The sequence below is a fragment of the Cuculus canorus genome, chromosome 24 (assembly GCF_017976375.1).
Source record: "Cuculus canorus isolate bCucCan1 chromosome 24, bCucCan1.pri, whole genome shotgun sequence".
In the NCBI taxonomy this organism is placed as follows: Eukaryota; Metazoa; Chordata; class Aves; order Cuculiformes; family Cuculidae; genus Cuculus; species Cuculus canorus.
In genome coordinates this window covers 4,702,420-4,716,811 of record NC_071424.1, presented here as the reverse complement: position 1 = coordinate 4,716,811, position 14,392 = coordinate 4,702,420, and the positions used below count along the sequence as shown (strand labels likewise).

General features: G+C 48.9%; 1 protein-coding gene across 10 annotated transcripts in view; it reads right to left on the bottom strand.

Moving 5' to 3' along the window:
- The window catches only part of ANKS1A (ankyrin repeat and sterile alpha motif domain containing 1A), a 137,174-nt gene that overhangs the window by 33,222 nt on the left and 89,560 nt on the right, over positions 1 to 14,392 (bottom strand). For all 10 annotated transcript variants that reach the window (XR_008453471.1, XM_054087498.1, XM_054087499.1 and 7 more), the window contains one exon: positions 6,814 to 6,880. Coding sequence is in view for 9 of the 10 variants with exons in the window: in XM_054087498.1 (XP_053943473.1) it covers positions 6,814 to 6,880 (67 nt within the window). In the remaining variant the exon portion in view is untranslated. The remainder of the gene's footprint in view (positions 1 to 6,813; positions 6,881 to 14,392) is intronic.

The following is a 14,392-nucleotide window of genomic DNA, read 5'->3' as shown; positions in this document are numbered from 1 at the left end:
TAAGAGGGGGGTATTTGGAGACAGAAGAACAGAGGGGGTTTCTTTAATAAGAAAGAGAATAAATGCCAAAAAAACATCCTAGACTGAAAATAAGGAAGTCCAAAAGACACTGAATATTTACATGACATGGGAACCAAGGAATTCCAGCCACTCTGCCCCACAACAAGAGCCCATTCACAACTTCTGATTAAAGCAGACTCCTAACACTCAGCTCCATCCTTTTCCTTACACCCCAAACTTTAGGTTTCCTACCTTTAAAAGGACTTGGAGCCCCCGATCCAGTGGGAGGTGTCCCTGCCCATGGCAGGGGGTGGAATTGGATGGGCTTTGAGGCCCCTTCCAACCCAAATCATTCTATGACGCTATGAAACAGTCAATAGAATGTAGTTAGAAAGAATTAGAGTATTTAAAAGCTGCAAAAAAAGGCAAACCAAGCATTTCAGTTCCTCTTGCGAAGACATTTTTTAAGTAACACAGCATGCTTCAAAGTAAAGAGGGAAGGGAGAGGGCTACCAGGGTTCAGAAAAGTCCTTTTCCAAGTTATTGTTTCAATAAAGACCATTAGTGCAAAGTTTGGGTCTGTTTGGAGGAAGAAGTGAGTAGTTGGGCTGTGCCGGACAGTGTCCCATCACAGTTTAATGTGACGTGGTGTGACCTGAAGATCCATGGCCAAGCTTCACCCCAAGAAAGAACTGCAAGTCCAATCAAGGGTTGATGAAAGCACTGCCCACGCACAAAGAGAGCCTGCGAGACCATTGTCAGTCCTTAAATCCACTGAGCGGGCTGTAACTCAGGCAGTGCATTAGGCAAAATGGAGAGGCAAGGAGGATGGAGTCATTAGTGCCATCAGACGCAAGAAATACAGCCAGCGTCCGACTTTCCTGGAACTAAGATCAATTAACCCAATGCAGATCGCTAATAAACTTCTCCCTCTCTTGTCAAGTGAAACATCAAGCAAGGTTTCTCACATCTCAGGGCAACTCACCGTGCCTCAAACACATCCCCATCCAGTGCAGCCACGCCACCAGCCTGCACCAAGGAGGTTCATTGAGCAGAAACCACTCCCTTCCTTTATTTTTGGGGAGAGAAGCATTGTCTTACAAAGCACAACAACCCACTGAGCACCACATGGGTTCCTTGTCCAAAGCCCACAGCAAGAGGAGAGGCTGGAGGGCTGTGGGGCCGTGTCTGCGGTGAGACCTGTGCTCCCCTACTGACCCAGAGCTGGAAGGAAGGGATGGTCAGGAGCAGATTGTTGGAGCTAAAGACATGTGTGACTGCAGAACACATGTGCAGAGAGAGACAAAGAATACAAACATCCACTCTCAGGCCAAAAAAGACCTTTAAGGCGAAGGTTTGGAATCTGGTATCCTTTAAGAGATGGCATTCCCTGAGTCTCTAACTGCTGAGAAGCACTTAGATCGGTGACAGCCTTCTCTTTTTCTCCCACTTACACCACCCCACCCGCAGGAAATACATTTAGAAGATTTTCTTACAAGCTCTACCAGGAAATGAGTCGAACCTGTTAGCCAAAAAACAGATCCTAGCTCCAAATTCCTAGATGCTAGGATGCATCTAATTATCTCATCCAAGGCCCTCGGAAGTGTAGTGTGCTCATCCATCACACCATGGCAAGACACAAAAGCTTTTTTCTCCTGTTTTATGGAGGAAAGCTTTATGGTAGGGAAAGCAGCTACCTGCCCAAATTTGTATGGGAAGCACGGGACATGGCAGGGACTCAGGACAACCATCTCAGGACCAAGGCTTGTTCCAGTGTGACTCCAAGGGTCCTTGCTTTCCCTAGACCCAAGTCATGGAATCACAGAATCATTAATGTTGGAAAAGCCCTCTAAGCTCATCCAGTCCAACTTTCAGCCCAACCCCACCATGCCTACTAAACCGTGTCCCCAAGGGCCATGGCCACGTGGGTTTTGAACCACTCCAAGGATGGAGAATCCACCACTGCCCTGGGCAGCCTCTGCCAGGGCTTCACCACTCTGTCAGTAAAGAAATCATTCCTACTATCCAATCTAAACCTCCCCTGGCGCAACCTGAGGCCATTTCAAAGCAGTTGTATGCAACAATCGCCTGTATGAGATAAACAGACTCCAAGAATATTTATCTCTACAATAACTGCCAAGAAAGGTATTTTACCTTCACAGGCGACAGTGATTCCAAACTAGTCAGGAGCCCCCATAACCTTAAAGCCCACCTATTTTTAAGGATTTGAAGGCATTCGGGAAGTTCCCTGCAGCTTCCTGCGCATTTGGGATAGGGTCTGTAGCGTTAGAACAGCCCAAGTTCTGAGAAGCAAAAGCAAAATGCTGCTATGAAACGAAGACGTCAAGGTGCGGGCAGGCCAGGACACCCTGCGTCCTGGCAGCAAGGGGCTGGCACGGCCCTGCCTGCTCTCTTAACTCATAGGAAAAGTGGGAGAAACAGGGACTATGCCCAGCAGCCGATGTGTGTATGAGGGATCTCAAACCAAGCCCAGCCTGCTTAAGGAGCTCCTGGGTCCGCCTGCTTGTAGATCAGTGTCCATTTTGCTGGAAACTCCCTGCACAACGGCAGCTTTTGCTGAAATGCTGGCTCCTCCTCTCCCCTCCATGTCAGACCTCTTCACTAACGCTATCGATCCATCACTCGTGCTGCCACAGCCACAGAGCTGCTCGGGGAGGGCTCGTCACAAAGCAGGACGCTCAGCAGTTGCTGTTGGAACAGACCAAAAGGCACAGAGCATTTCATATCCCTCTGCAAGGCCACTAGACTCCAAAAAACATAAGCCCTAATCAGCAGGTAGAGGTTAAATTCCCACTGGGAATGCACAGTGGACGCCTCCTCACCAAAGCAAAACCCAAGTGACAAATGGATATGAGCTAAGGTTTATTATGGCAAGCACGAGCTGCACATTAGCATCTCATCAAGAGGAGATGCTGCCCACCCGGAGCAGCTCAGACGCAGCGGTTTGGAGGTGAAGGATTTAAAAGGACAGAATCCCTCGCAGTGGCAGCTCTCCAGCATCCTCCGTCACGCTGCAGTAAAGCCAAGAAGCTTCCAAGTTCGGCTTTTGTCTTTGCTCCTGATTTAAAGGCAGAGAAGGAAATTCATGCTTAAAGCACCGGCGGGGGGGAAAGTGTTTCTCCTGCATGCAGCCTTGTTTAGTAGATGTCAATACCTGCAGGAACACTCAGAAAAAGCCCAGCATCATCTGAGTTGAGGCACACGGCAGATAAACCACATCCAAAAGGCATGGCCACCATGACACTAAGACTTTAGGATGAGAGGAAATGGCCTCAGGTTGCACCAGGGGAGGTTTAGATTGGATATTAGGAACAATTTCTTCACTGACAGAGTAGTGAAGCCCTGGCAGAGGCTGCCCAGGGCAGTGGGGGAGTCTCCATCTCTGGAGGGGTTCAAAACCCATGTGGCCGTGGCGCTTGGGGACACAGTTTAGCAGGGATAGTGAGGTTGGGCTGATGGTTGGACTGGATGAGCTTGGAGGGCTTTTCCAATCTTAATGATTCTGTGATTGTGTGACACCCGTGCTGACCTGCAACCGGCATCACCCCAAAAGAGCCACTGCCTCAATGGTAGTGGATGGGGGGGATGATCCCCCCTCAGAGAAATCCAGGAGGGATCAAAATCCTGCTGAACAGGATTGCTGCCGGCTATTCAGATGGTGGCACCTGGTCAGCCAGGAAGTATTCCAGAAGACAGCACTGCCCTAGCTGAACCTCTCTCACCATCACAAAGCATTTCCTGCAACAACATTTTTGAGATGTAGATTTTCTAAAGCCCTTGAGCAGTACAAGATATTTCAGCACCTTCAGTCCCCAGAGAGCAGAGTTCATTGGCATCCGTTTAATCAAGCTCTGTTCGCCGTGTCTCCCTACAAACGGCTCCGTTTCAAAAGGCACCATTAAAGCCAAGCAATTATCTCCTCTTTGAAGGCCACAGACTCAGCTTCATACAACGCTCCCGAGGACCCACGATTCTGCCTGCAGCAGCAGCAGGGAGGACAAGTTCCTTAAGCTGCTGGTTTCCACTGCATCCCGGGAAGAGAAGAATTAAAATAAATCTCCTGAGCAGCTCAGAAATGGAGACGCGTTGAGAAAGACGGCGGGGAAAGGGGTAGGTTATTCCCTGGCTCCATAAACAGCATGGAAAGAAGCTGAGGGACGATTGCACCCATAGCAAAGCTTCTTCCTTCTATGAGTTCCACATCCTTAATTTCCTCAAAAGAAGGCACAAAAAGTACATGAAAAAAGCTGGTAAAATGGCAAAATGCTCCTGTTTGAGGTATGTCATAAGGTCGCTGCAGGAGCAGCAGAGCAAGAGCTTTAACTGAAACTTGGTTCCTTCTGCTGTTCCAGTCCAGATCCTGAACACACTCGGCACAGAGTTCGCTATTCATAGAATCATAGAATGTCCTGAGTTGGATGAGACCCACAGGGATCATCAAATCCAACTCCTGCCCCTGCACAGGACACCCCAACATTCACACCGGGTGTCTGAGGGTGTTGGCCAAATGCTTCTGGAATATTGTCAGGCTTGGTGCTGTGACTGCTTCCCTGGGAGCTGTTCCAGTGCTCCACCACCCTCTGGGGGAAGAACCTTTCCCTAATGTCCAACCTAACCCTCTCCTGGCATCTGTCTGCCATTCCCTCCGGTCCTATCATTGGTCACCAGAGAGAATTCCCGCTGCATCTCCTGACAATGTTTATGGAAATGAGGGCGTTCTAAGGCAGGACTGTCTCCTCTCAGTCCGATGCTGCATTGCAGAGATAAGAGTTATAAGAGTTGCAAACATGGCTGGAGGAGGAGGATGCTCTGTTTGAGGAAAATCAATGCGCTAAGTGACACTGCGATTCCTTCATCACCCTCTCTACGGAAATGAGAAAAGGCAAAGATAAAATGCACAACTAAACCATCTCACACTCCGCTTACAAAGTTATATTGTCAAATTAACAAAACTCCATCCGTCGAGGTCACGGAAATAACACAGACAAAATATACAGAAAAAAGGACTTGTGATGGATTTTATCGGATTGGAAGCAACATCAGGGCATCTGGAGTGTTACAGGTGGAAAGTGGAGAAGAAATGTTAAAATATCCCAGCAAGAACATTTTATGTTTGATTTAACACTCCAGTTACACCAGACAGTTTGGTTTAGAGGCTGGGTGGCAGAAGCAGCTCTTCACGCCCTAATTTACCGCAACCAAACTAAAGCCTGGCTCTTGCTAAGCTCCAGCTAAGACAAACTGCCTGAGCAGGATGCTCTACTCAAGTGTTTCTGGTCCTCAGGAAACATTCCTTAATCTGTGAAATACAAACAGCCTTGAAGTCGTGTCGTCACAAAACACGGCACCTCTAAGTCCACAATTCCCCAAAAGAAAACTGTCCCAATGATTTCTGCAGAACAGTTTGGCTTCCAAACAGTGAACGTGCAGCCAGGATGGGTGAATTCCCATGGAGACATTGGGGTACCTTGATTTTAGTCACCCTGATGCCCAACTCCAAACACCCCATCGATATAAGGAAGAATTTCTTCACCGTGAGAGTGGTGAGGCTCTGGCCCAGGTTGCCCAGAGCAGTGGTGGCTGCCCCATCCCTGGAGGGGTTCCAGGCCAGGTTGGATGGGGCTTGGAGCCCCTGATCCAGTGGGAGGTGTCCCTGCCCATGGCAGGAGGTGGAACTGGATGGGCTTTGAAGCTCCTTCCAACCCAAACCATTCCATCATTCTATGGACTATAAGACCGATCAGAAGACAAATGTGAAGCAGCTCTGGTTCAGGCTGACTGCTTAAAGAAAACGTCGTTGCCATCCACCAGAGAAGATCAGAAACTTGAGACAAACACATTCTGAAAGGCAGGAGAGAACAGTAAGCAATCGGCTCGACTTTGTCTGAGGCTATGTTGAGAACTACAGTAATTGCAGGAAGCAGGACCAGCAGAACTTTGTCCCCAGGATACTGACTGGAGCCCTTCCACCATCTCTCAGCTGCGAATATGATTTTTTTGCTATGTGCAGAACACCCAATCTTCCTCCTACGCACTTGAGCAAAGACGGGTTGGGAAGATTTAAGCGTCAGAACACAGTGATTATTGGGCTGTGTATGCAGGGGTGACGAGCCAGCTGCTCCAGAGCTGGAGTGACTGCCAAAGAGCAGCATCCAAACTCACCCAAGTCAGCAGTTCTTATCTCCACCTAAAAGGGAGGGACTACAAGGAGTCACTTCAGGTGTCAGAAGCCAATAAGAGCTCCACAGTTCTCAACAATAAGCCTTTGTTTAAGCGATGCAAAACATCATCTCAAAATCAAATGCTAAGCCCCCAAATTTATCAACAGCCAGTTTCGAGAAGAAATAAGATCTCCTCCACACACATTGCTGTCACTGGGTGAGTATCAACCAACCCTGGGGCAAGCAGGGTCCCCCCTTTCCATCAGGCTGGGGGTACCAACTACAAGGTTCCCCCAAAGCCTGCAGAGAGGGATGGACATCTGCATTATACAAAAGTAATTAAATCTACCTAGGTGAGTATTGAATTAAAATTGCTGGTAGCAGTACTGAGCATAGAATCATAGAATCACCAGGTTGGAAAGGACCCACTGGATCATCGAGTCCAACCATTCCTAACACTCCCTTAAACCATGTCCATAAGCACTTCATCACGCTGGGAAGCCAAGCACCAGTGCCAGCACCTTCCTTCCCCTTCTGAGAGCCAACGCGGAGCTCTGCAGGCAGGAGCCAGCACCCAGGGTTTGTACAGAGCACAGCCGAGACAGACACACGCACGGGCTGAGTACGGTACCTGAGATCCTCTGCTGCTCCTGTGAGAAGTCAATGCCTTCGCCAATGGAACTCATGATTTTCTCAATCTGAAAAGATAAAAAAGCACATGCTGCATTATTCACAAAGCCTCCGGAAAAGTTAAAGGCAGCCCTAGGATTTCACCTGCCACGTGACTGCCAAAGAAATCCAGGAAAGGATGTTAAAGTACCTCTGATTCAGCAAAGGTGCCCTTAACATCTTGCCTGGAAAAGGATGGATGACTCGGAGGGGTTGCAGAGAGGCTGGGACTCACGGACCCTTCCCTTTTCCAACTTGCAAGTGCCTGAGAATAAACAGCTTCAACAGAAGCATCCCTGTGGCACACAAAGTTCGGGGGAAGGAAAGGAACCCCAAACTCCTCAGCTCCCACTATACAAACATGCAGCCCCACCTCCACCAGCAGCAAAGCCGGAGAAACGCAGCTCTCTAAGTCTTTCACAGCATGCAGAGAGTGAACGCGGCTTCACCTCACTCTGGGGTTTGTTGGGGGCTTTTCAGTCAGTTTAGTTTTTTTTCAAACCATCACATCTCCCAATTCCATGCATGGATGCATTTAAGCTGAAAGAACAGAGATTCAGATGAGATCTTAGGGAGAAATGTTTTGCTGTGAGGGTGGGGAAACCCTGGAACAGGTTGCCCAGAGCAGTGGTGGCTGCCCCATCCCTGGAGGTGTTCCAGGCCAGGTTGGATGGGGCCTCTGATCCAGTGGGAGGTGTCCCTGCCCATGGCAGGGGGTGGAACTGGATGGGCTTTGAGGTCCCTTCCAACCCAAACCGTTCTAAGGATTCTATGCTGTGCTCTTCTCCATTTCCACCAAGAGCAGAGATGCTTAGAAAAAGTTTGAAAATCAAGTTCGGAAAAGCAGCAACATCATGGGGGCAAACGCCTTAACTACCCAGGAGAGGGAGCTGAAGACAGTTTCATCCCCTGATTGAAGGGATTCACAGTCAAGAGCTCAAGGCAGAACTCATGCAGTTAATAAAAAAGGTAAGATCTACTGCCTGAGACGGTGTCTTATCAAATCCATTTAAGAGCTGCACAGAAACGACTGCAGAATTTGTAAATCCAGGCTTTCTAACACGATGCTGCATAGGAAAACCTGACAGTTGCAGTTATTTGGTTAATTCTGTTAAGACGAAAGACTGATGAATTGCACCTCTGTCAGTCGGCTCAGAATTTCCAAGAACCTGGAGCACTCAAGTCTACTGTTTTCCAAAGAGCAATGAGATGCTCAGGAGGCTCAGGTCTGGTTGTTACCCCACTCTTTGGTCTATAACTGAGCAGAGAATTGAAAATAAAATTAAAACATTATAAAAAAAAAGCCGAGTCAGAGATTTCCGAGGAGATCTTATAGCGACCTTCCAGTACCTGAAGGGGCTACAGGAAAGCTGGAGAGGGGCTGTTCACAAAGGCTGTGGGGATGGGACGAGGGGCAATGGGTATAAACTGGAGAGAGGCAGATTTAGACTGGACATAAGGAAGAATTTCTTCACCATGAGAGTGGTGAGACACTGGCCCAGGTTGTCCAGAGAAGTTGTGGCTGCCCCATCCCTGGAGGTGTTCAAGGCCAGGTTGGATGGGCCTTGGGCAGCCTGAGCCAGTGGGACATCCCTGTCCATAGCAGCGGGGTTGGAAGTGGATGATCTTTAAAGTCCCTTCCAACCCAAACCATTCTATGATTCTATGATTTCTAAACAGAAACCTCCAAGAAAACATTCCTGCGAGGCACTTCAGAGCAGTTGCTGCTGAATGCAAAGCTAATTCATCAACTGGCAAAAGAGCGCAGGGGAAATAAACTTCAATTCTTACACAAGTTTTTGTTTCCCCGGTCATTTAAGGACAGATTTAGAGAAGCAGTCCAAATTCTCCTCGACCTCACCCCCCAGCCACCCTTGCACTGCCCGCAGCTCAGCGCGATGCTTTGCTTAGTGCAGCAGCAGGAGCTCCCAAAAGCGCCCAGATGGCAAGTGGAGCTCCTGGAAACGCTGCAGGGAGCTGGGAGCTCAGCTTCCATTCAAAATCAACAGCAGCTTGAAGGTGAACTCCACTGTGGAGAGTGGTTTTTTGGTGAAACAAAAAATGAATAGAGTTTTAAAAGGCTCATGCCAAGTCAGATCTCCAGTGAAGTCCTTCCCGTCGTGGGGAGCAGGCAGACTTGTGGCATTAAATCTCACCAGGGAGATGGTTTTCATGTGATCTATAGATGAGTCATCAAAATATGTGGGTCCTTTGCCCCTAGAAAATCACGAGGATTGGGCTTGAAGCGTTAACTTCACATGGGCTTGAAGTTAAAGCATACTTGCGGCAGCTCTGAATACCAGCCTGAAAAAAACAATCAGAATTCAGAATTCAAACACGTATGGAAGTTCTAAAAAGAGCTTTTGGTTAAAGGAAGGGCTCGGAAATCACTGGACGCCCAGGTCCTGACATCAGCATCCCACCCTGCAGTGTGTAAGGCAAAAGCATCTGCCTCAGGCATCACCAGAACTCGAACGTGACATCTGCTAAACCAGCTGGGAGATACCTGACCCCAACACGAGGCTCTCCAAGGAAGGCCAAATGCCATCAAACGCTGCCACAAGGATTAACAGAGTCATTACTGGGGTGGCAGGATGAGTGATCGGATTCCTTGCTTCACAGGAGGGTCAAAATGACAAAGAGAATGCTTATGACGGCCTGGAACATAAAAGCTCGTGCTTAGAGAAGATAGGTCAGTCCGAACTTGAATCAAAACCTGCAAGCTACCCATGCAAGGAAAGGGAGTGTGTGTTTTAAGCTCAAGTTTAAAAGGATGTGCTAAAAAAGGTTGAGGCCACATAAAAGGCAACACCAACCCCATTTCATACGAGCAGGGGCAGCCCTTAAATGACAAAAACCAGACACAGACAGGGCGGTTCGTTGTACAGCCGCTCCCATCCTTTATTGCTCCAGATATAAACGACACAGGTAGGTGTTGTGGGTCTGAGCCTTCCATTTAGAATTGTGGGGCTGAAAAAGGAAGCCCCACAAATTCAGCTTTGAGAACGGCAAGAAGAAATTGGGGATTTTCTCAGCACTTGTGTAGATCGGCAGTGCTGCAGAAGCAGCAACAGAAGTGTGAGATCAGCTAAATTGGAACCAGTTAAGAGGAAAAAAATGAATTTAAAGCCTGCCCTGTGATGCTGCATTTTTCTTCTAGCCTGGTTATGCCTTCTAACAGCCTTCCATCACCGAAGGCAGTCCTGGCTGTTGTCTTAGCTCCAACAGCCCTGCTCCTTTGTACGGGCTTAGTTTTAAAGAACCTTTTCCATTTTTCATATTTGAAGGACACAGGAGTGATGCAGCAGCTTCTGCTCAAGCCTGCAAACAATGTGAAATAACTGAAAAGTGTTAATTGCCTCTTATTTCTCACCAGGGGTCACTGCCTTGAACCCGGAGGAAATCTAGGTCTCACAATGCATGGGTTTGCCAGTCAGCATTCCAGCCAGGACCAGTTGCTTTGTCTGCTTTCGTCCCTCCGAAGCAGCCAATGCTCCCCAGCAAAGCCTTGGAAATTCATACGTATCACCGGTATGTAAAGGCCATGCAGGACCAGAGGGAAATACAGGGATGATGTAGAACAAGCCTGGTGTCCAAATAAGAGCAAAGTTTTTAGTATCGCTTGTTTAATTCACTTCCACAGGTAGGTAGCAAACAGGAGCTGCAGCAGGATTTCTAGGACAATGCCACAACGTGGAGGGCCTGCTGCAGAATTTGGATCTTGTGGTCAACTCAGTTCAAGCTCCAGAAGTTGAAGGGCATTAAACTTTGAAGAATTATGTCAATCAGCTTCATTACAAGGTAGATTTCTAAGCTGGAGCTGCTCTTGTACCTACAGTCTGGGATCTGGCAACCTGATCCAGTGGGACGTGACCCTGCCCATGGCAGGGGGTTGGAACTGGATGGGCTTTGAGGTCCCTCCCAACCCCAACCACTCCATGATTCTATGATCTTTATCTGAAAGATGTTTAATACAGTGAGTCTGGAAGCCTACAAGGTTCTTTAGTCCCGCAGGATCATTTGGAGGAAGGATCACTTGGTTCCAGTCAAGCTTTCCTTATAACCAGTCACCAAGAGGAGAAAGAAACAAATAAGTGGGGAGGAAAGGAAAGAGGAGGCAAAGAGAAAAGCATGTTTGTTCAAGCAGCCCCAGCTCCCTCGGACTGTCTCCCAGCAACAGAGGCAAAGCGCTTGGCGGATCTCTTACGCTGTGCTGGGACCCAGCTCTGGAGACATGCAGGGACTGCGGCCGGCACTGCTGGGAAAGGCAAAGAGCACAAGAGCATGTTTCCACCGCAGATTCAAACACCCCATTTGCAGCCTCTCTTTGGTCAGAGCTGGAACTCCAAATGCTTTTTAGCAAGAGCCAGGTAAGCTCTCTCCCATCAGCTGCTCGTTACAAAAGAAATGCCATTCATCGCATTTTCGCATCAGTAGAGCCAGCGTTTCACCCTCCCCGCCACACTCCACGCTCGGCTGCCCTCTTCCACCCTTACCCACTCACAGTTTCGCTCTTTCACGACGCAAGGTGAAGTATAAGAGAGAGCTTTAACTTGGTTTTAGGAAAGGTCAGCTCCTGCGCTGTGTTTCTCACCGGGGAGAAGCAATGCCTACAGCAGTGCTGTGGCCCTGGAGACGGCGGCGCAGGATAAAAGGACTCTCTCTAGCTTTTCGCTTCCTCTAAACGTAGATAAGAGCTTTCTAAACACAATTTCTCCCTTTTGCATGGAGGTAACGGGTGCCCAAAGGCTGCAAATGAGAGGACACCGTGAAGCCCAATCACACCCACTCTGCTCCCAAGAGCCTGGATGAGTTCCCCTGCCAAGGGCAGGTCGCCACGCTTCTGACACCGTGACAAATTTGCTTCCTTCCCTGCATCCCTTTTTCATAGTTGGATTCCAAGAGCAAATTAACTCTGGCTGCCAGGCCAAGTTCCCTTGCTTCCATCACGCTGCCCTCACCAAACACAAGGAAGATGCTTTTCAGGTTCAGCGTCCAGCGCCAACAGTCAAAACACAGCAATGAGGACTCGCAGGAGGTTCTTCTGCACTAAAAGAACTGCGAACCTTTTCTCAAAAGCAGGGAATTGCCTCGTGTTAAAACTAAACGGTAATGAAACAGTCACACGGCAACAGATTACCTTTGACAAGCCATCCTTTGCTAAACATCGGCTGGATCCGGAGGCGGTCACGGCTACGCACCGTCAAAACTGTATTACAAATAATACAAAGGGAAATCCCGCTCTCCATGAAAAGAAAACACTCTCCCAAGTCACACATCAACTCAAACACTGTTTTATTGCTGATCATCTGGATTTAATCATTAAGAGGTTGCAAAGATAAGACTACAGGGGAAGGATGCAAACCTAAAGAGGGAATGAACACCCTAAAGCATCCCTGTCTTCTGCACCCAGTCCTCAGCTGCACTCACAGCACCAAGATGGGGCTGGACAAGAAGATACCTTAAAAACAGCCTATGCTACAGTTTTTTAGGCTGCTCTTTCCCAGTAGTTAATTATTAAAATATAAAAATACCATGTTTAAATATAGCGCTGCAGTTCAGACTTAGTTGTAGCTGGAACACTCAGTTCTGATTTGGTTTGCCTTAACCTGTTTTTTTCCACTCCAGCACCATGCACCCATTTGTGAACAGGTTGGGGTACGAAGAAGGGGTTTTAAATGGGTTTTTTTTTTTCCCCTTTAGTTGGTTATTTTCTTACACTCACAGGAAAAAAAACCAAAAACACAAATCCATTTGCCTCCTACATTGATACAATCATTTCTCTTAATCCGGAGGAGCAGCTGGCTTCACATTATAAATGTATTTTGGACAAAGAGCCCTGAAACTAGATATTAGCAAGAAGGTTTTTTTTATGCTGAGGTTGGAGAGGCTCTGGCCCAGGTTGCCCAGAGCAGTGGTGGCTGCCCCATCCCTGGAGGGGTTCAAGGCCAGGTTGGATGGGCCTTGGAGCCCCTGATCCAGTGGGAGGTGTCCCTGCCCAAGGCAGAGGGTTGGACTGTATGTCCTTCATGGTCCCTTCCAACCCAACCCATTCTATGAGACCCTACTAGGAAAGAAGACAAAGTATTGCACATCTAAAGTACTTCAGGAGAAGGAAAGGCTGCAAGGATGGAAAAGTGCCCTTCAGCAAGCTCCAAGGCAAAGAGTGTGATGGAAAGGAGCTACAGAGCCGTTTCTGGGATTGAAGAACACCGACTTATTTTCATATTTGCCAAAAAAGAAAAATACCCTGAAAAAACCAGAGCTGGGTGCGGCCGCGAGTCATCCTGGGGCTGGGGAAGCGGTCAGCTCTTCCACGCAGGCAGGCAGGCAGCCACAAAAACATAGCAACCAGCAATTTACTCCAAAACAGAGCTTTATCTTAAAACAAACTATCCCGGGCGACTGAGTCCTGATTAACAGAGAAGAAAGTATTTGTTTGGGGAAGGCCAGTAAAGCAAAGCCAGCCTGGAGGACAGGTTGTGTGCTACAGTCCATTCTGCTGGCAAGAAAAAGACACTTCAACACCGGCAAAGTAATTCTCCACCTCAGTGCTCGTGGTAGAAGTATCTAATGGCTTTCAATGGGAGGATGTAAAATATCGCCTGGCATTTGATCGCACCCAGCACGAGCAGCAGGAGATCCAGAAACAGACAGGTCCCACATCTTCTGTGAAACCAAACAGAGGGCATCAAAGCGTTCAAGAACCCTTCCAGTGGGGACAGTGAGATCAAGTACACCCTCGCCAGCGACACCAAGCTGTATGGTGCCATCAACACGGTGGAGGACGCCATCCAGATGGACCTGAACAGGCTGGAGAGATGGACCATGGAAACCTTACAGAGTTCAACAAGGCCAAGGTTCTGTCCCTGGGTCAGGGCAATCACAAGCACAAAGTCAGGCTGGGCAGAGAACGGACTGAGCAGCCCTGAGGAGAAGGACTTGGGGTGCTGGTGGATGAGATGTGCAACACGAGCTGGCAACGTGCGCTTGCAGCCCAGAAACCACCCCTGTCCTGGGCTGCATCCGGAGCCGTGGGACCAGCAGGGACGGAGGGGATTCTGCCCCTCTGCTCCGCAATGGGGAGACCCCACATGGAGTCCTGCATCCAGCTCTGGAGTCCTCAGCACAGGAAGGACATGGAGCTGTTGGAGCAAGTCCAGAGGTGGCCACGGACATGATTCAAGGGCTGGAACACCTCCTGCATGAGGACAGACTGAGAGAGTTCAGCTTCTTCAGCCTGGAGAAGAGAAGGCTCCAGGGAGACCTTAGAGCAGCTTCCAGTGCTGAAAGGGGCTCCAGGAAAGCTGGAGAGGGGCTCTGGATCAGGGAGGGCAGGGACAGGGCGAGAGGAAATGCTTTTGACCTGAAAGAGAGGAGAATGAGATGAGTTCTTAGGAAGAATGGTTTTGCTGTGAGGGTGGGGAGGCACTGGCCCAGGTTGCCCAGAGCAGTGGTGGCTGCCCCATCCCTGGAGGAGTTCAAGGCCAGGTTGGATGGGGCTTGGAGCCTCTGATCCAGTGGGAGGTGTCCGTGCCCGT